Source organism: Gavialis gangeticus, unplaced genomic scaffold (genome assembly GCF_001723915.1).
Source record: "Gavialis gangeticus isolate Ggan-Ray unplaced genomic scaffold, GavGan_comp1, whole genome shotgun sequence".
In the NCBI taxonomy this organism is placed as follows: Eukaryota; Metazoa; Chordata; order Crocodylia; family Gavialidae; genus Gavialis; species Gavialis gangeticus.
The window spans coordinates 65819585-65840291 of record NW_017728992.1 but is presented as its reverse complement, the minus strand read 5'-3'; the positions used below and the strand labels follow the sequence as shown (position 1 = coordinate 65840291).

Genomic DNA, 20707 nt, shown 5'->3' with positions numbered 1-20707 from the left:
CAAGGGATGACAAGATCGAATGGTCACAAACTCCACTGTGACTGGTTCAGGCTGGACATAAGAAAAAACTTCTTCACTGTCAAAGCCCCCAAGGTTTGGAACAGACTGCCACCGGAGGCGGTTCAAGCACCCACTTTGAACGCCTTCAAGACACATTTGGATGCTTATCCTGCTGGGATCCTGTGATCCCTGGTGACTTCCTGCCCCTGGGGCAGAGGGCTGGACTCGATGATCCTTAGGGGTCCCTTCTAGCCCAAATGTCTATGAAATCTATGAAACAAAAAAGACTGGAGACTGGAGCTAGATATGGTCATACATTTCACATTCTGGAGGAGTCCCTACTTTAATTCTATCACTTTCTTATGGCCTATTTTAAACTAGTGAAGACTACTTTTGGCTGTTTTGAATCCTAGAAACCCTTGCCTTCAGATATGCTATATGTACCTTTACCTAATATTCCATTGAAGTCTATCGGGTTGCAAAGAATGTGAATCAAAGCAGAATTTAGTCCAATATGTTGCTAAGGTACATACCTCATTATCTATAGGAAAATAGTAAAATATTAATGTTGAGAAACTAATTACTTCCTCAGATTTACTAGTCTGAGAAAGCTGCAATTCAAGGGAAGTGGAGAATATTTGAGAAGGGTGTGTAAAGTGATAACATATAATATATCAAAATAGATGTACAGTCAGGAAAATATTTCATTATATAGGGATTACTATTAACACAGGATATAACATGAGCTTTTACTTCTACTATATATTGTCCTGGCATAAAATATCCAAACCATTCATTAAATTGCATTTAAGGGTATTTACGTTAAGGTCCCTTCAGGAAAATGTCAATCTGTTACTGCCTCTTTATCTCAACAGAATTAAACAGTCCAAAAATGAACACCAAGAGAACATGACATCTTCACTTGCAAAAGAAGTTGATAAGAATATAAACTATACTGAGAGAGGAGTTTATTTCAGGCAAACTTGGGCAATAGTAAGTCTTTCTAGATAACTAGTGAAAAGCGGATAGATGTACAAAATTTGTCTCTGCCATAAATGGTTGCAGTTCCTTAGTCTATAGAGTGGGACAGAGTTTCTACTGGAAAGGTGTAAACAACCATTATTTTATCTGTATTTATTGGGACATATTAAAGATGAAAATAATGTATATTTTGCTCTTTATGGTGAGGTGACAGTGAGCATATTTTGCAATATAAATCAGTGTATATGGTGCAATATGGTGAGTGTATTTTGCAGTATAAAAATGGGACTGTATATCTTAGCACTCATTTTTCACAGCATAAGCTATTCATTCTCAGGTGTCAAGACAGCTTACACAAAGGACAATAGTGAATGATTGGCCAGTTATGCTCTGGGTCAAGTTTCTAACTCTATCAGAAGTAATACTGGGCCCCCAGCACATACTACATTTAAAATGTGATTGATGTGTTAATCACACCATAGCTAGTAACAGTGTTGCATGTGCAGCTGATTAATGGTGCCATAAACTGGCAAACCAGTCACAAAGATGTTCCACAAAATATGTGGAACATCTTTGTGACTCATTTGTTTGGTACTGTAATTTGAATGTAGCATGCCCATACTGAGGTTGACAGTCAGCATGGAGCATTTTTTACAGGTCCTGGCACATGGGGACACTGGGATCAGGGAGCCTCTCCCTGATATTGGGGTTCCTAGTAAGGGGATGTCTAAAGTGCTTTGCCTTTGAAGTGCAAGGTATTTTAAAGTGCTTTGCCATGCAGCCCCTCTGGGGGCTGCAGGGAAAGGCAGGAAATGTTGCCAAGCATGGGGATTGCCAAGTTATTTTGATTGTCGGCATTGGCATGGCAGGAGGCATGATTATTGGGATTGGGGATTAGATCCAAATTGCACCATTAATTGAATGTCTGCCAACCTCTTAGGGTCTAATCCAAAGTCCACTGAAGTCTGCGTTATGATTGCATTGACATGACTGAGCTATGGACCAGATTGTTGTTGTTATATAGAAGTATGGAAAATACACTTTGCATGTATATGTGCACATGCTTCTGTATTTTATAGCTCCATATCTTTTGTAACAATTTCTTTCTTTCAGAATTCCCTCCATTTTATAAATGGAGCTTTTGCAACAAATGTCCGAAAAGTGCTAGCAGTCACACATCAACATGCCTCTAACCACGTCACCAAACCTACAGCCTTCTACTTCCTAAAATCACCTTATGCTAGGCTTGGATGGTTGGTACCATTTTCTTTCTCCTCTCCATCTCTTCCTTATGTGGCTATTTTGTGGAACAATTGACGTATTAAACCTTTTTTCTTTGGAAAGAGTTTAAATGTAGCATTATAGGCAAAATTCACCAGTAGTTTAAGTACCGGCTGAATAGTGTGCTTTGGCTGGGCACTGCTGAAGTGCATTGAGATATGGAGACTTTGGGCTTTGGCTGCATCAGTACTGATAGGGTCATTATTAAAGTTTGGTCTAAACCAATATCTTGATACCAGATAAAGACAGTCTTTGGGAAAAAGTTAGGCGTAAAAGAGAACTTTATGGTTAGCCTCTGTAGGATGAACAAGGGTCGTGAGAATCTGCTCCTACTCAAAAATTAGGAAAAATTGAATCCAGTTTTCAGTCTGGTTCTGAACACCATGGCTGGCTTGGGACCATAGTTACCATCTCATCACCATTTGACAGCTTGTAAAGAATGGATTGGTTATCTCAGTTCAATTGCTGATGATGCTAATTGGCATTCACCATAGCAGGTTTTGTAGACAATGGATTGAATCTGTGTGGAGAACAATGTCTATCCACCCTCCTCTCCAGGAGAGGATCCATCTTGATTGTGTCAGATACATAATGGAAGTGCAATGGAATACATTTGTGCTGCTGTTCTTTTTCTATATCTGCTCTGGATGGAAAAACAATGACTTAATTTTCCAGGGATGCTAACTGCCACCTTTACAGCTACTAAATTAACTTGTCAAATGAATACCTGTTTGTTCTTTCCCCAGGATTTGAATTACAACTTGACTCTTCTTAAGATTTGAAAATCATAACTTGGGGGGGTCTGCAAAAAAACTGGGCTGCCCATCACAATGCCCTAATAAAATTGGAGACCCCCCCAGGTTATGATTTTATGGGGGGCTCACCCCCTGAGTGCCTCCATAATTCAAACCCTGTCTTTCCCTGACCACTTGCATTCTAGAAGCTCCATCAAGCAACTAAGGTTATTGTTTCTGTGACTTTACCAAGTCCCGTGAATAGATCAGAACTTGACCTAGACTAGCACCCATTTGTATCTTGTGTATTTCCATGGCAGATGAAAACAGCAGCTTTTCATGATCCTTTCCTTAGTTGCTGCTTGGTGATGTGGAAGTGCTATAAGTCAATAAATAGAAAAGCAGTTTCTGATGATCACAGATCTCCATGAGTATCACAGCCAGATTAATGGAAATTGACCCTCAGAGGCTGATTTGTTTTGCTGAAGAGAATAGCTTTCACTTTCAAGAAAATATGTATAACTTGAAAAAATGGTGTATAAAGTCACAGGGAAATATTGTGCAGAAAGTGGATCTGTTGACCTTGAAATGTGAATATTGCTGTTTGCTGAAGGTTCTGGCAGAAGGGTAACTGGTACCATGTTCTTACCGGCAAACAGGGCGATGACCTCAGCTGATTTAAACCAGGATGGATATGAGGATCTAGTGGTTGGAGCACCAGGATACAGCAGATTGGGCTGGGTGCAGATAGGACGGGTGTACATAATTTACAGTAAACAATCAGGTTTGCCTCCAGTAAATATGAACCTGAACAAGGAAGCGGATCAAGTGCTGGAGGGTCATCAGGTAAGGAGTTAAGACACTTGTTGCTTGAAACTTTTTGGACTTGTATTTTGTGATCAGATGCTTTGGTTGATCACCAATTCCATTGACTTCTTATGCAAGTTATGCATAGTTATGGTTAGGAACCTACTCAGTTTGCAATTTTGCAGATTTTGTGGAAATTGCAAAATTGGGCATCATTTGTCAAATTGGGCAATTTCTGTGAAATCCACAAAAAAAACCAAACCCCAAACAAAAAATAAAATGCTGGCTCTCCAGTGGGAGCCAACTGTCCTCATGACTGCTGCAGCCACACAGCCTGCTGAGGAGAAAGGAGGGAGGAGGGCTGCTGGCACGAAAGGGAGCAGCCAAGATGGCTCTTCTTGCCCCTCACTGATGATTATTTGAGAGGGCTGCCTTCCCCTCTCCACCAATCAGCAGCCAGGGGCAGGGCCACATGACAGACAGCACTCTCAGCCAGTCAGTTGTGAGGGGGCAGGGCTGCATGACGGACAGCCTCTTTGGCCAATCAGCAGTGAGGGTGGGGGGACTGTACAATGGACAGCCCTCTCAACCAATCAGTGGCGAGGGGGTGGGGCCACTGGGGCCCTTCAGCCAATCAGAGGCGCATTAAGCTTGTGAAAATGACAGCCACTCCTGTGATCTGCCTGTGAAATTGGTTGCCTTCCTCCTTGATTTGGGTAGGTTCCTAGTTATGGTTTCTGAAATGTCTCTCCTATTCAACAGGATGCTGTGTCCATTTAAAGAAAAACTATCTTTGCTTTTATTATTTTTGCAATTTAAATAAAGATTTACTTTATTCTTAAAGGTTTACTCTATTCTTCTACCAAACACATGAACACTGGTACTTTTCTATGAGACTGACATGAAGTCCACTGTGTGTGATATCATCTGTATATCTGTGGCCATTGCATCTCTGGGTTGAAAACTGCCTTTCACTGCTTTTTTATATGCAGCAGAACTATTTATGCTCTGAATGTGAATTTGGAGGGCACAGTGTCTATTCTTCTAATGCTGAGGCCTGCATTTTGAGAGTGCCATATATGTTTATGATGGACAGGGAATCTCTTACCTATCTATAAAGAAAAAATACTCCTTGTAGATTAGTATTGCCACAAGATGCAGAACAGAATAGGAATTCCCAGGTAGTTTTAGTCCCTTTAACTTAAAGAAATGCTAATCCCTCTCTACATTCAATCCCCAAACTCCTTTGGTCACATGAGCCTGTTAACTGGTTCCCATTAGCACTTTTTAAATTGAGAACCTAACTTGCCACAAGCTTCTGTGAAAATGGTGACAGGGTGGTGATGCTGAATTGAGAGTGAGTAGCTGAACTAGGAATAAAGAGTCATTTAATTTGTAATAGAAGTCATGTTGTATTGTAAATGTCTTTTATTAATCAGTGGAAGAGATGCATAGGACATACCAGTATGTATCTTGTTAAATAGAATTGTTTCTAATTCATATGTTTGTAAGATATGGGAGGAGTCACAGCTGTTCTTTCATCAATGATTTTGTGAGTGTACAGACATAGGGACAGTAAGTATCCTAAATATCATCAGTGGTAAATGAGACTTGAGGAGCTTGCTCAGGAGTGTCATACAAAATTGGACCAAACAGTTGAGACCTAATACCTTATACTGTAATTCTCCTACAGTCTCTAAGTAAAGCAGTTCACTATCACATGTCCCCACTTTGCGTATTGATACATCTACACAGGACAATCTGCTAATCCATCTGCATAATTTTTCAGCCTTCAGGCAGGTTTGGTTCTGCTGTATCAGTGCTGGACTTCAATGAGGATGGAGTTCCTGATCTTGCGGTGGGTGCACCCTCTGTAGGGTCACAGCTTCTCACTTACAAAGTAAGAACCCATTTATTTAAAAGAATCTGTTTTGTTTTTTTTACCCTGAGCAATAGCATTAGAGTGAGAACTTTTGGTATCCTTCAGAGAGAATAAGGCAGGCAGCATTTCACTAGTGATTCTCATTTGTGCCTTGCATTGTAAATTTAGTTGATAATCCTCAGGTATACTGATTAATTTGATGGGCAGCTCTTTGCACATACATTTCTATAATCACAAGGGCTCCAAATTAGATCACAACCTAGCAGCACTGAGGTGATGAACAGATGAGTCTTCATAAAATCCTTACATATTCACTGCATTTATTTGTTTAATAACATGCTGAAAGCATGAGGTCATTGAGTCCAGTCCTGTGCTATAACAGGCACTCACACCATATACACAATATAATATAAAAGTATCATTGGTGTGTCTGAGCACATCAAACTAGATGATTTTTTTGACTGAAGGCCAACTTCACTTGCCCCTAGTATATTCGTCATGGCTGCTACACATACATATTTTACTGTTGGCTTGGACTGTGAATACAGGCAACCCCCACTTAAGGCTGATTCACTTAACACTATTTTGCTATAATGTTCATTTGAAATTGATACCTGATTTCACAAGGCATTCAGCGAGTTTCATTATAACGCTCATGGTTGCTATCTTGGGTCATTAAAAACGATTGTGGTCTCCATCTTGGGTCATCAAATACTTTCAGTTTTGCTTAACGCTCGGTTTTTCAGGAACCAATTAAGAGCGCTAAGCGGCAGTTGCCTGTATTACCTTACCAAACCTCAGTTCAGATTTTCAGATTTGACTGACTATAGACCCTCACACTATAGCCTATGTAGGCTTGCAAAATTAAAAAAATGCGATACGGTACAGCACTACCTGTATTGAAAAAAGATAAATCCCAGTACAGTATAAAATAAATAAATGTAGTTATATTACTTGCCTATAATTGATTGAGTACTGTACAAAATTCTGGGTTATTTTTGGTGAAAATAGGATATTGGGCCTTGGTTCAGGAACCAATCCCCCGTTTATAACATTGTTTCCTATCGGAAAATCGGTTTCAAGTTACAAAGTTTCGACTTAAGACGCGGCTTCCAGGAACCAATTGTCATAAGTCCAAGGACTACCTGTATTACATTTTATTTTTAAGTTTGGGGAAGAAGAGATGACATGCTGTGAAATCTGTAAGAAGAAATGCAATCTTTTATTAATGGTCCTTACAGAGTTCATTGCTTTGCTAATTTATATTGTCTGTAAAGTTCATACTGGACCTTTGTAGATAAGTTCTCACAAAGCATTGGCTTTTTTTTTTACTGTATAGGGTGCTGTGTATATATATTTTGGAATTGAAGGAAAAGGCTTCTCATCTCGGCCCAACATCACCATAACTTGCCAGGTATGTTTACCAGTAAGAAGGGCAATCCAAGAGCACAGAAACAGGAAGGGAGGGATAAATTACTGTACCATAACTGCTCCTTTTCAAGTGGTCATACTTTGACAGGCTAATCTCCAGAGGATACCTATGAGAAAAAACAGTCAGATTTGAATTACTTGGGGACCTTGGCTGTCTGCTGCAATAGAAGAGAAACAGGACACCATTAATGTAAAAAAAGAAAGTATTGACAGTTATTGTCTCTATTAGAGTCTTGTTTGTGAGGGTGCTGCTAAAATAAGTTATACCTTCAATTTTTTCAGGACCAGTTATTTAATTTTACTCCTACCACCCACTTTGGGCCAGTATTCCAAAGTTCAGTTGCAGAGCGGGCAAGGATAGTTTATCTGCACTGCACTGCTTCCATTATTGGGGTGACCATAGAGACATTGCTGTCTTCTGCTACTCTTATCTTTGAGTGCCATCCTACTCACTATGAGTAGGAGTATCAAACTCAGACCCTGTAATTAAAAAGTAATAGTTTTTGGATACTTGTTGTAAATGGCTAGTATACAAAGAAATGCTGGTTTATGAATCTAATTTGTCTATTTGAGGTGAGGGATGGCCACATTTTACATGTTCACATGCAGTTAATCCAGAGTAGTGGGATGGGGGACTAGGGAAAGAACACTCTCCCCTTAAAGAAATATGCCTGATCTAGGATAGGCAAAATGACTCTTTAAAAGAAACATCAGACCTAATACAATATATGGTAATAAAGCAGTAATCTGATTTAGAGGGCTGCCTTCCACTTCAAGCTTTGATTGAGATACCACCTCTTGCAGTATACCTACTGTAACCTTGGCTGGTCTCTGCTGGCTGCTGACATTGATGGGGATGGAAGATCTGATCTGGTGGCCAGTTCTCCTTATGCACCCGGTGGTGGGAAGCAGAGAGGATTTGTGGTTGCATTTTATTCCTACTTCAACAGGAGCAATCAAGGTGATATTTACTGAGCAAATTACCATTTCCATGTTTTGTGTGTCTGCAATGTGTATTTTAATTGATACCTTTATTTCCCTTCAAATTCTCCACTATGTAAAACATGAACAATCTACTAATTGTCCTAGACTCTTGCAAGGCTTATGTACAATAGTGTCAAACCCCCTGAAAGCAAAGAAAGAGCATAAAATAGTTTCAAGTATTATCTTAACTGGATACCTACTGACTTGCTGAGGAAAATTTAAGATTAAATTATTCCTGTCTCTATGAGACCAGTTAACAAAAATCATTCTAGTAATGCTGTGATATTGTAAATGCCTTGAATAGTAAGCAGTCAATTTAGATGCACTTCAATTTCATAGTATGATTTTCAGTTGTAAGGTTAGTGCATCTAGTTCCAAAATCAAGGTAGATAGCACCATGCATCATATGCATTAAAATCTGAGGAAAGTCCAGTGATTCCCTAAAATGTCATCAATCCTTCTATAGGAATGTAAGCCCACAAAAACATGAGCATGTTTATAATCTACTCAGGTAAATAGTGCTAATATATGCAATCATTTGGTTATAAAACAAAAATGAATAGCTAGTTACATGTAAGTGATGTGTAGCAATGAGGAGTGATGGTCAAACCACCAGGAAGGGTTTGACTGGACTTTCTCTCAGTTTGGTAACGGCACAAAAACATTTTGGAAGAAGACTGGCTTTTATTATACTAGTTGCACTGTCTTGTGACTGAAGGGGAATTGCAAGTGAACACAACTACTAACTAATGGGTAAGAGTGAAGCAGGACTAATTATTGTGGAGAGGGAGAAAAGGAGGCCAGACCAAGGAAATAGTGGTATGGATATGTGGAGATGCAAAACATCACCAGCCGAGGTTTTGATTTAGGCAAAAACCTGGTCCATCTGTAACAAAATCAGCATGTATGGGGTTTTTGATAAATGGCACTAATTTTGATCCACTTCTGTTTCAAATAAAGATGGAACAGTCTTGGGAGTTGCTTTGACATTTGCAAAAACTTGTCAGCCAGAGTTTTAGTTTGTAAAACTAAAACCTCAAAGGAGTGACTTTAGTTTATAACCCCAAAGAGTTATGGTTTTAGGTAAATGGTTTTTGTTTTGTCCTGTTTCTGATGAAAATCTTTCAGTTTGTTTAGACTGGTGCAATGTAATTTAAGTATGTGCTTCTACAAGGTGAAAGCATTCTACAGGTGTTTGTTTAGATCAAGGATATTTAAGATGTAGCTTGGGGACAGATCTGGCCCATGGAGCCCGATCATTCAGCCTGCAGTGCTGGCTGTGGGTCTCATACTGGACCCGCATGCCACATGTAGCACAGCCCAGACTGGCCCTAGACCTACATGCTGCATATGGTACAGTCTGGTGCACACTTCACAGGGCTAGTCCAAGATGTGCTGCATGTGGTGCATGGGGTCAGTCTGTGGGCCTGATCCAGCCTGTTGGACTGGCTCCATGCCTCTCATCTTCTCTGTGGGATCTGATGAGTTTGATACTCCAGGTTAGGGTGACTCAGCCAAATTCACTGAATAAATCATTTGCCACTGAATGCAGCTGCTTACTGAAAATTGCTTTGCCACCAAACTAATGTTACGGTGAGGTTTGTTTGTTTTTTTAACCAAATTCAAAGGGTATTGGGTGAAGAGGAGGGATAACTGCTTAACAGTAACTCTTCTGTATTGTGTATCCATTCCTATCTCACAGGTAGCGGAGGCTAGACTGTGTTAGCTTAGCCCTATCTTGCTTTTCAGTTTCTGTGGCATGGAAGTGAACACACTGGGCATGTCTACATGGCATTGTACAGTGACATTGTTACTGCGCTGTGCTTTAGTACTTCCTTTTGGAAGTCCTAAAACATGGTGCAGTAACCACTCATACTGTAATAACCTACCTGCAATGTAGCTAGTGATCATGTGTAGACCCGCGTGCTCACTACATCACTGTAGCACGCCATCTAGTTATGTAGCACATTGCTGTGTCACCGTAGGATGATGTGTAGATGCACCCACTAAGGAGCAGCTAACACATGGTAACCTCACTCCACTCCTGTACTTTATATAGCTTGTTTGTTTGTTCCCACTCACCATATGTGATAATTTAGTGGTAACTGGTACCATAGCATAGGATGGTCAAAACAGAAGACTCTTGAAAGAGCTATATATTCAGGAAGCTAATAATCAATTTTCTGTCCGGGTAGATATTGAGACTTAACATTTACCTCATGTCTGGTCTGTCAGGACTGCTGTCGGTAGAGGATGCTGACTGGATGGTGAACGGGGAAAAGAACTATGCCTGGTTTGGATATTCACTTGACAGACACCAGATGGAGAACATAACCTTACTGTTGATTGGTAGCCCTACCTGGAAGCACTGTATTAGGTGTGTTTCTTGTGACTATAACACAAATCCCTTCTCACTTTTTTTTTTGAATTAAAGTCTACTACTACTCTGTTACTATAGAGTAATATTGTTTTGATAAATTTACTGGGGAACTCTATTTTGGAGGATTATATACCCTGCTCAGAGTATTTCAGATTAATATAGTATTTTTGGTTCTCTTATCCTTCATTTCCCTTGGTAAAATTGGTCTTTGTCTTTTCCTTAGAAAGAAATTCTTCATTGCATTGTTTTTATTTAAAAACACTGTAGCAAGAAGGCAGTCCTAAAAACATTGATATTACAACCCCTGTGAGTTATTACTACTTGTGTACATTCAGGCAGTGCCTGTAAGCTTTGCTCATGAGGTAGACACCATTTTATTAGGTGATGTGCAGTGGGAAACTAGTGTTTGTGTACTGAAACACTGATACTGTACTAGAACAGGCATAGAAATAATTACTATACTATTGGGTGCTCTAGCACCCACTATACGATGCAAATGAAGGAAAATAGATCTATTTTTTCAATATGAGCAATGTTATTAGGTATATATATACACACTATTATTACTCTGACTCAAAACCATGCTGTATTCTCTAGTCCAGATTGCCACCTCTCATTTGATAGCAGAGAGAATATTGGAAAGGTGTATGCATACAACCCGCCAAGCACACTCAGCTGGTTTGCTGTAACTGGAGACAGGGTAGGTAGGATGTTTCCTTCAGAATCTTGGGAACTTAAAAATTATGTGAAACACAGTGATATTCCATGACACTAATTTGTGTGTTTAACAAAATCAATAGGAGATGGGCAAACTGGGTTTGTCACTGGCTAGTGGCTTTGTGTCTGTGGCTGGAATCCCAAGACATGTGTTGGTGGCTGGCGCACCTACCTCTGGTATGTCTTTCTGAAACCTGAGAGATGTTTATGCTCTGCAGCATCTATTTCTCATACACAATACAAGAATTATAAAATCTAAGCTACAAGTGACTTCTTAATAGCCATGTGTTAAATTTATACATGTTGCAAAGTACTCATCAGTATTGCAGCCAATTTGTTTAGTGTTTTGTTTTTTTCTGCAATGATTTCTGTTAGAGGCATAGTCTCATATTATATGTGTAACAGTGCTTCCTTTGTAGGCCACATGTTCCCTAATGAGAAAATCAGCATCATAGAAAATTAGGGTTGGAAGGGACCTCTGGAGGTCATCTAGTCCAACCTCTTACTCAAAGCAGGACCATCCCCAACTAAATCATCTCAGACAAAACTTTGTCTAGCTGGGTCTTGAAAACCTCCAAGGATGGAGACTCCACAACCTCTTTGGGTAGCCTGTTCCAGTTTACTACCCTCCTAGTGAGAAAATTCTTCCTAATATCTAACCTAAACTTCCCTTGCTGCAACTTGAGACTGTTGCTCTTTGTTCAGTGATCTGCCATCACTGAGAACAGTCTAGCTCAATCCTTTTTCAAACCTCCCTTCAAGTAGCTGAAGGCTGCTATTAAATTCCCTCTTGGCCTTCTCTTCTCCAAACTAAATAAGCCCAGCTCCCTCAGCCTCTCCTCATGTCATGTGCCCCAGCCCCTCACCATTTTGGTTGCCCTCCGCTGGACTCTCCAATTTATCTACATCCTTTCTGTAGTGAGAGGCCTAAAACTCAATATAGTACTCCAAGTGTGGCTTCACCCGTGCTGAATAGAGGGGAATAATCACTTCCCTTGACCTGCTGGCAATACTCCTACCAAGGCATCCCTGTATGCCATTAGCCATCTTGGCAACAAGGGCATGCCATTGGGCCTTGTTGTACTTAGCATAAAACGTATTGGTTAGGTTTTGCTCTGTAACTACCTCACACCTGTCTTATAACTTACATATTTCTTTAAAATGAAAGTATGATTATTTTTACTGAGATTACTACCCTAATTCTGTCTTGCCTCTGCAATGTCATTATTCTGTGGTGCTCTGTTCATATTGGGTATTGCCGATGTATTATTCATACTGAGCCTATCCCTGGGACTGCATATACCTCTACTGTTCTAATTCTGTTACTCTGGCTTCTTTCAGACAGCACATCTAGGATTGTGTTTATACCCTCAGTACTACACCAAGCTGGGACTATTCTCATGTATGACTTGACAAACAGCACCAAGCCTTCTTTGCTCAGCACTTTCAGTGGGGACAGGAAGTTCTCTCGCTTTGGAGGAGCTGTACACTTAAGTGACCTTGATGGTGATGGATTAGGTAAAACTGCACGGGTGAAATTTTACTTTGAGCCACAGCAGACTTGCTCCTGCCACATTCATGGACACTCAAAATACAGTGGCTTTATAGATGGGCTCATGAGTGACAGGTGCCTCCCGAGTCTGGGGGGCAGCAAATCACCAGCTGGGGGGTCCCCTAGCGGCTGATCCCCGAGCCTAAAGTCACTAGTGGTGAAACGGGACGTGCACTTCCGCAGGCACTTCTGGTTTCATGGCTGGTCTTTCCAGGGGATGCATGGCCAATTTCAGGGGGTGCATGTGCACCCGTGTGCACTCCCTGTGTGTTGCCAAGGGATGGGCTTACATGAACATCCTAAGGGGTTTTACAAACTGAACAATTTCAGTAATAAATCAGAATATTTTAATGTTATCCTTAGACCAGGGCTGTCCAACTGGTGAACCGTGGCCTGCATGTAGCCCACAAGGGGTTAATGCGTGATCCCCACTCTCACCCAGCTGCCACTACCCTCATTACTTTGGCTGCAGTAGCAGCTGGTGTCTCCAGACTCCCCACTCCCTCCTGTGGCTGATTCCTGCCTTTTCCCCAAAGGGAGAGCAGTGTGGCATTGTGGAGAGCTAAGGGTGAGTCCAGAGCTATGCCTTTGGCAGTGGGCACAGGGTGGGGGAGAAGGCAGTGCTTGGCAACATGCAGGGTGGGGCTGCCGTGCAGCAGTGAGTGAAGGGGGGAAACATCTGTGCATGCCCCCTGGGACTTAAAGCTGGACAGCCCTGCCTTAAATTGTGGACACCTGTTATTAGATGTAAAACAGTGGTTACCAACCAGTGGGTCTCGATCCACCAGTAGATCTCGGAGCCTCTTGGAGTCGATCTGGGGCTGGGGTGGGGGGCTGAGTGCCCATACGCATGCATGCACATGCGTACCCCAGCCCAGTGGGTCAGTTTGTAGGGAAGGGAAGGGGTGAGGGCTAGATTGAGGCCCCCCGGGGTGAGGGACAGCACTGCAGAGGCAGGTGCAGGGGTAAGTTAAGTGGGGCTCTGGCCAGGTGGGACTTACCTGCTGTGGAGATGTGCCCCCCAATATTTTTTTCTCCCTCTGCCTCCATCTGGCCCCCCTTCCCTCCCCACAGATTTACCTTTTGGGGTGGGTGGGGAAGTGGCAGCGGTGCATCTTGGGTTGCTTTTAAATGTCAAAGGTGATCTCTTAATTGAAAAAGCTGGAAACCACTGATGTAAAGCTATGGAACTGCCAACTGCTCTGTTTTGGTCTGGTATTTCCCCTTGATTGCCCTTGTGATGAATATTTGCAGATGAAATTATTGTGACATCCCCTCTGAGAACTACAGACATCACATCTGGACTCTTTGGTGGGGAGGCTGGATGTGTTTACATATATAACGGAAACCAGACCACATTGGGTGATGTGACAGACCACTGCAAATCATGGACTTCTCCTTGTCCTGAGGACTGGGTGAGAAAACATAAGAGCAAAACTAGGAAATTGCCATGAGGACAATCAATTAATTGCATCCATTTATTTATTTTCATAAATAATTGGTATGCTAAGACTTTGTGTCAGTAAAATGACATGTTGTTGCCTCTACTATCATTCTTTTAGAAATCCATGCAATTTGGCTTTCTTCATGTCCAGAGGCAATATTGCATAAGCTTTTGCTCTAGAGTCTCAGGCCCTTATTTTGCAAGTGACAATACTGTAAGCACCGTGGTAGTAATAATCTCTCTCTCTCTCTGTTCCAGGCACAATATGTATTGATTTCTCCTGAAGTGAGTAACCAGAAAATCAGCTGCTTGAAAGTGAGAAAGTTCCGCTTGTTTTAAGTGAATATTCCTGGAACATAATGAGCAATCTTATTTTGCAGGAAAGATCAAGATTTGGGAGCTCTGTCATCACTGTTAAATCTGAAGCAAAGGTGAGGAAAAACAAATACTGTTCATTTCTTGCCTACATTTCCCTGCACTATGTGCATATGATACCCGGCACCATGTATATTGCCATTCATCTGCTGAATTCAGGGTGCTTTAAGGAAGTTAGGCTATCCCAGGGACTCGTCATATCAAAGGACTCCAAGTCATTGGGATCCTGTCCATTTTCTTCACTGGCTCTGTGTAATAAAAACACCAGCAATCAGTCAAGAGGACTGGCTGTCTCTATGTCAATCCTTGTATAAATGGTTTGACCTCATGCCGCTGGAAAAAGCCACCCCCGTAAGGTTACTCACTACCAAGGGCTGTTTCTCATATGGCAAACATTTTTCAAAGCATACACGCCTTTCAGGCAATCTTAGAGCAGGCTGCTCTACAAGCAGCTGCTTCCTGTATTTTCAGGCACCAAAAGATCCAGCTGTCACTCAAACCTCATATCAGCTACAAAGTCTGTGCTGGTGTTGGCAGCCCCTAAAAGAACACATGTAGCTTATACCTGTGAAAGAATGTTTGTGTCACATTGGTTATACTGGCTCCTCTGCTTAGTTGAACTATATCAGCAAAAAGGTTTTCAATGTTGTAACTACATCTCTGCTAGGGCCTTTGCTGACAGATGCACTAGTTAAGGGTGCGACTATTTCTTCCTCTTTATGCTTCTACCTGACACAATATTGACAGAACCTAAAGCTAGGAGCTAGTCACAGCCAGGGAACTCCAGACAAAAACACCCTTTTTAGAAATGCAGTTGAATTTTGCTAACCTGTGTTTTGTATATTTGCAGAGCGAAATTGTAGTAGCTGCTGAGAGAAGCTCAGTGAAAGCCAGGCTTGGTGGAAGGCTTTTTCTCTATGCTCTCTAAGTATTTCCACTTGTTTACTGAGTACATGCCGGTCTTTCAGTGGAGCATCCATCCATATCCATGATAGATATCTATATTCATATCCTTTACTCTTCTCTATACTACACTAACTGACTCAAAATGGGACATGCAGGCAAGGACATTTGCAAGTTAGGATGGTGTTTGTTTCATTTTAAACTGATGGGGAAATGCCAAGTGTCCTGACTCATCTGTACATTTCAAACCAATTCAGATTATGTCCACAAATGTTAAATTATCCAGCTGTAGTCAAAATAATAGGAAAGGAATTGAAACCATTGGACCAGACAAGAGTAGCTCCTTCTTGTACATTATTTACGCAACAGGTAATAAAGTAGTCAACATGCCTATAATGCTATTTTGATACATGTGATCCAGGATTTTAAAATATAAGAAACTAGTTATGCTATAAATGGGTCCCTAGTAGATGGACAAGGGAAACTACACAGGGCTAGCTGTGTGAGGGTGCTGGAGAATAGATAAGCACAGCCCATTCAAAAGAAGTCTTTACCCTTTGAGTCTTTGTGGAGGCACATATTAAGGAGAAAGACTGTCAGAGGAAGAGAAACAGCACATGTCTGGAGAAGTTATAGAAATACTTTACTTTGAAGCTTAGAGTTGGGTTCCAGTGGGAATTATTCCTCATGGTTTTATGTTGGACTCAATGCCTGTGGTAAGTTTAAAAATCACTTTTTATGGGTTGCATTATGGTCTTCAGTTAATGAGCACTGTAGTTTTTATGGGACAAGTTAAACACTGAATGTACATCAATAATACATAATTAAATTATATAAGCAACAATGCGTGACCTCATTATTTGTGGATTTATTTTACAAGGTATGTACGTAGAGAGAGGAAGTTAGAGAGGTAGTTAGGGAGCTATATTTGTTTGGGTTTTCCTTTTTGGTGGTACAAGTCAATATTCAAAACAATGGTTATAATTCATTGTGGAAGAATACATGCCATTAAAAAATCTCATTCAGTAGGAGTTTTTAGGAAGTACTTTAAAAAAAAGTGGTTGAAAATTTTTGGATTTAAAAGTTTTAGGCTTATGCATCACTGCCTTGGTATCTAGGCAGAATCCTTTCAACTTGCCTATAAAAGGAGAGAAGTTTGACAGCCAAGAACCTGGAGTGCATGGCTGGGGGGAAAACAGAACAAGCAAATACTCAGTGGTGCAAGGGACATAGATATTCAAAGCAGAATATTATACCCATGAATAGTTTTTGGAATGTGTTTTGCTAAAAAAAAAAGTACTTAACATCCACAATTGCTTTGCAACCAAAGAAACCTTGAAAATACTTTGACCTTTTACTTGAACTTAGGAGACAGGCAGGTTAAGTGTTCCTTTTTTCCATTTTTTTGAAGCTAAGAGAAGGGTTTTAAGCCATTTTCAATGCCACAGGATTACGCTAAGGTCATTCCTAGTGAAATTCATCAGTACAATTTTTCTGAATGGAATCTGGAACAACACCCATAGCTTATTTTTAGAGCAATAAGAGGACTTCCATTTTGTCAAACTAAGAAATTACCCAAATTGCCTAGAGTTTTTAATCACTCATGTTGCCAAACGTATTGTGATCTTCAACCAAAAACAGACAGGCTGGTTTTGTTACCGCCAAAGTTAGATAAGGGTATCTCCTTTCCTCTTTATTGCTCGTTTTCACTGACTTTGGCAGCAGACGGATATCTTGCACGGAAACCAGGATTCTGATGGAGTACCTGGAGAGCTGAACTTTGCTGATAGCATCCATCTCCTAAGTACATTGATAAATGAAATGTAACAAAAGACTAATAGCCTCATTTTAACTGCTATGCAAACAACTTACAATCAACAAGTCAGAAACCAAGGTTGGAAGACCTGCCATGACCCCAGATGATTCCACCATTCTAGAAAAGAACAACTTTGAGTTCTCTTCATTAGGTGGCTCCTTCCATAACTCTGGTGACTTAGTTGTAATGAGTGGGTAAGGCAAGTGCTGCTGTTAAAAGTTCACCCCAATATGGAAATTAAGACCTTCAGCATCAGCCACCCCAAATAGCCATGTCTTAAGCATACTCTGGATGTGCAAGTGGTCTACCTAAGGGAAGTCAAATTATTTTCAGCATGCACGTCTGCTTTGGACATTCAGAGTAAAGCCATCAGACAGTGTTGAGATCTTGGAATGGGCAGTTTCCAACAGCTGTGCCATTAGGACAGGGGAGAAGGTGGACTTGCCGTTCCCGTGTTCTAGGAATACAGGATTCCCAGACAACCCCCCCATTTGGCAGCTCCCAGGCAAAAGGAAGAAGGTTCAATCCAAAAGGATCTTTTGCAGAACATTAAGCAGCAACCTTACATGTTTAAAGGCATCATCCAGGAAAAGACTTATGGGTTACAATTTTATCAGAAGTGAAAAGCTTCACAGGAAGGCTCTTACTATTAAGTCTGCAAAGTTAAAGAGCTCGGTTTGCCAAACAAAAGGGTAAAACAGGTATTCGTTTTATTTGCGGGTCTGAGGCAGAACAAAAGGAGCATGTCTTCTTTAAATTAAAATTGTTAAGTACCACACAAACCATATTGATCTGTGGCTGCTCAGTGGCAATTTGACCCAAACCCTGCAGGTCACCTTCATCTTAATTTTTTCATGGTTAATTTCAGATTGTTTTGTTATACATGACGACACATGGCAGTTTGAACTATACAAGTGTTAAAACTTTCAGTGGTTTTCAAGAGTTGGGTTAGTCCTGCGATAAGACTCTTGTTTTGAAAGGCTGCATATGTTAAAATTCTTTTATTGTGCTTTAAATCAATTAAAGTACAAGCAAAAGGAGTCAAACACTCCTGGAGACCTATTTCTGTAGGAAAGATAATTGCTGGCAAGCAGCACTGCAAGTCTTCCTAGCTGCCATACCAGTGTATTTTAACTCTGATAAAAATACCTGTGTCCATACCCCTTCACTTGATGGCTCCTCTGGGTAGGCCAGCAAAGGGCCTTCAATCCTGAATCACAGGTGTTCACTGAATGTGGTCACTTTCTGTAATAGCTGGACAGAGACCAAACCATCTCCTATCAATCATGGAACAGCCACCAGACTGGCAACAACCATTTTACAACTCAGCTTATAAAAGTCTTCATAAATCCTATCAGTTAGATACTCACTTAATCCCTTTTACATCTATACTTAGTTTACAGCAAGACATGAAGCAAGAACTATGTATTATCTTCCTATAAGAAAGTTAAATCAGTTATCTGATAATCATTGGCAACCACAAGTGATTTTTACTTGAATTAAGGCAAAAGCCTACATAATTACACCAGATTCAATAGTGTCAAGTTTCTACAGGCTACTCACCTGAGTAATGAGTCCTTTTAGCTGCTAGAATGATCAACCTTTGTCTGTCACATGTGCAGCTGTTTGTATGTTTAAGGACCTAGCTTACTGCCCTTTGCACAGATGTAACAGTTCCTTCCTCTAAAAGGGCTTTATGCTCATTTTTCACAGTGGGCCAAGCTAGCACAGAATTAGGGTCAAAGTTCATAGAGAAAAACTGCATCTCGCTTAAAATTATGCAAGAGTTGAAGCAAATAAGGGGGCTGGTGTGGTATTTAATTCTTCCTTTCTCCTCTCCCAGAATCAAACCAGGCCTTTCAACAGCCTTCATCCCTGAGCCATGTAATGTAACCTAGTTGTTTTTTTGTATTATCCTCAGATATGACCTAATTCAAATCCACACTCAGCTCCTGAACTTAACTACCATAAACAGTGATGAAACCAGCTGCAAGATTGCTGCCATCTGGCCTGTGGTTCCTCATAATCATCTTGACTTCTTTAAGAGGGAAGAAAACAAGTGTCAGGCCAGGGCAATGAAAAAGAAGAATCAACAGCTTGTTTCATTTTTTTTTAAACTAGATCTGGATCAGGCCCTAAGGTAAGTCCTTACTAATAATATAAATATAAGGCACTATCCTAGTGCAGCAGTCTGAATACATCCATCATTTAGCACTGACTGTGATGCCTGAATTTTCATCTGCATGCCAGTTTATGTGTGTGTGCTATTCTAGGGCTTTAAAAAGAAACTAAGCACAGTGAGGCCTGGTTAGTTTCTGAATGGATGATTATCTGTACACAATTTGTTAGTTCTTATTCAAAATTAGATAAGTCATGTTGTCTTCTGGCTGCTGCTGGGTTAGCGGTAGTGCTTTACAAGAGATGTGGATACGATTCCTGCTTCTGTCATCTGCAAAGAGAATGGCTAAGACTTCTTTTAAAGAGCCTAGTGCTAGGTGCTTAACTCCTTTACTCAGCATCTGAATTGTCAGCTGACTAATACTCAAAACACTTCTTTCTGAGGACAACTATAGGCTCTTTATATTAAAACAGCTTGCCTCTCTATCTGTAGCACTACCTTAGCTGGACCCGAACAGTTACTAAATGGAGGCCTCAAGATGAAAAGCAAATGCTGAAAGCCTGCCCGATACAGCAGATTTATGTAATATCCTAGTGTAACAAACAGGGATAAAATTAAAGGTGCTATGGGAATCTCTCTGCATTTACTGACTCTTGTGCAATTAAAACCTCCACACATTTTTGTCATGGAATAGCCTTTGGTGTGCCAGACTGATTCATCGAGTGTTTAAAAATCCTTAAGTTTTTACTAAAGGGAGAACAAATGCAATAAAGTATCTGAAGTTTATAATGTAACACTACCAACAACTGGAGACGAAATATTAAGTTTCTATTGGTTTGCCAATATGTTCTTGCTCGACCCAAAGGCTTCTGTTTTAAGGATGCTCTTCATTTCAGTCCTCCCTGCTGCTGGTTGAGGTTTTTTCAGCAAGGTGTGTACCTAGGCAAGATGCACAATGGGCACAGATTATTAAAATAAAGACTATACAAACTTCTGCCAGTTGTCTTAGAGCACAGTCCCAGTGAACAGGGACTGCCAACACAGGAGCAGTTTGCAGGCAATTCACAAGCCAGTTCATGGGCAGGTGTACACCAAGCTTCTGACAGAGACTTTAGGTAAGTGAACAAGGAGGGGGGCTACTATGGGGGTGGTGACACGGAGTGCAGCCAGGGCCCCTGTCCTGCTGCTCCCTCTGGCCTGGAGGCCTCCACCCAGACAGGCCCCTTAGGTCAGCAGTGCCCTGGCCCCATCTGTGGGGGCTTCCTGGCAGGACCTCTGATGCCTGGGGGTAGTGCAGGGGG

General features: G+C 41.0%; 2 protein-coding genes across 3 annotated transcripts in view; one reads left to right on the top strand and one right to left on the bottom strand.

Annotated features, from left to right (window-relative positions):
• The window catches only part of GPLD1 (glycosylphosphatidylinositol specific phospholipase D1), a 38248-nt gene extending 22645 nt beyond the window's left edge, over positions 1–15603 (top strand). The window contains exons 12-25 of one of the 2 annotated variants that reach the window (XM_019523695.1): positions 876–993; positions 2095–2234; positions 3656–3842; positions 5593–5703; positions 7025–7099; positions 7921–8077; positions 10336–10477; positions 11078–11180; positions 11281–11374; positions 12539–12715; positions 14004–14164; positions 14452–14478; positions 14574–14624; positions 15419–15603. In XM_019523695.1, coding sequence (XP_019379240.1) covers positions 876–993; positions 2095–2234; positions 3656–3842; positions 5593–5703; positions 7025–7099; positions 7921–8077; positions 10336–10477; positions 11078–11180; positions 11281–11374; positions 12539–12715; positions 14004–14164; positions 14452–14478; positions 14574–14624; positions 15419–15496 — 1621 coding nt within the window. In that variant the 3' untranslated portion in view covers positions 15497–15603. The remainder of the gene's footprint in view (positions 1–875; positions 994–2094; positions 2235–3655; positions 3843–5592; positions 5704–7024; positions 7100–7920; positions 8078–10335; positions 10478–11077; positions 11181–11280; positions 11375–12538; positions 12716–14003; positions 14165–14451; positions 14479–14573; positions 14625–15418) is intronic. The other variant, XM_019523687.1, reaches the window with a different exon arrangement.
• A 2370-nt stretch (positions 15604–17973) lies between these two features.
• The window catches only part of MRS2 (MRS2, magnesium transporter), a 25253-nt gene continuing 22519 nt past the window's right edge, over positions 17974–20707 (bottom strand). The window contains exon 12 of the mRNA XM_019518714.1: positions 17974–20345. Within this exon, the coding sequence (XP_019374259.1) occupies positions 20235–20345 (111 nt within the window). The 3' untranslated portion in view covers positions 17974–20234. The remainder of the gene's footprint in view (positions 20346–20707) is intronic.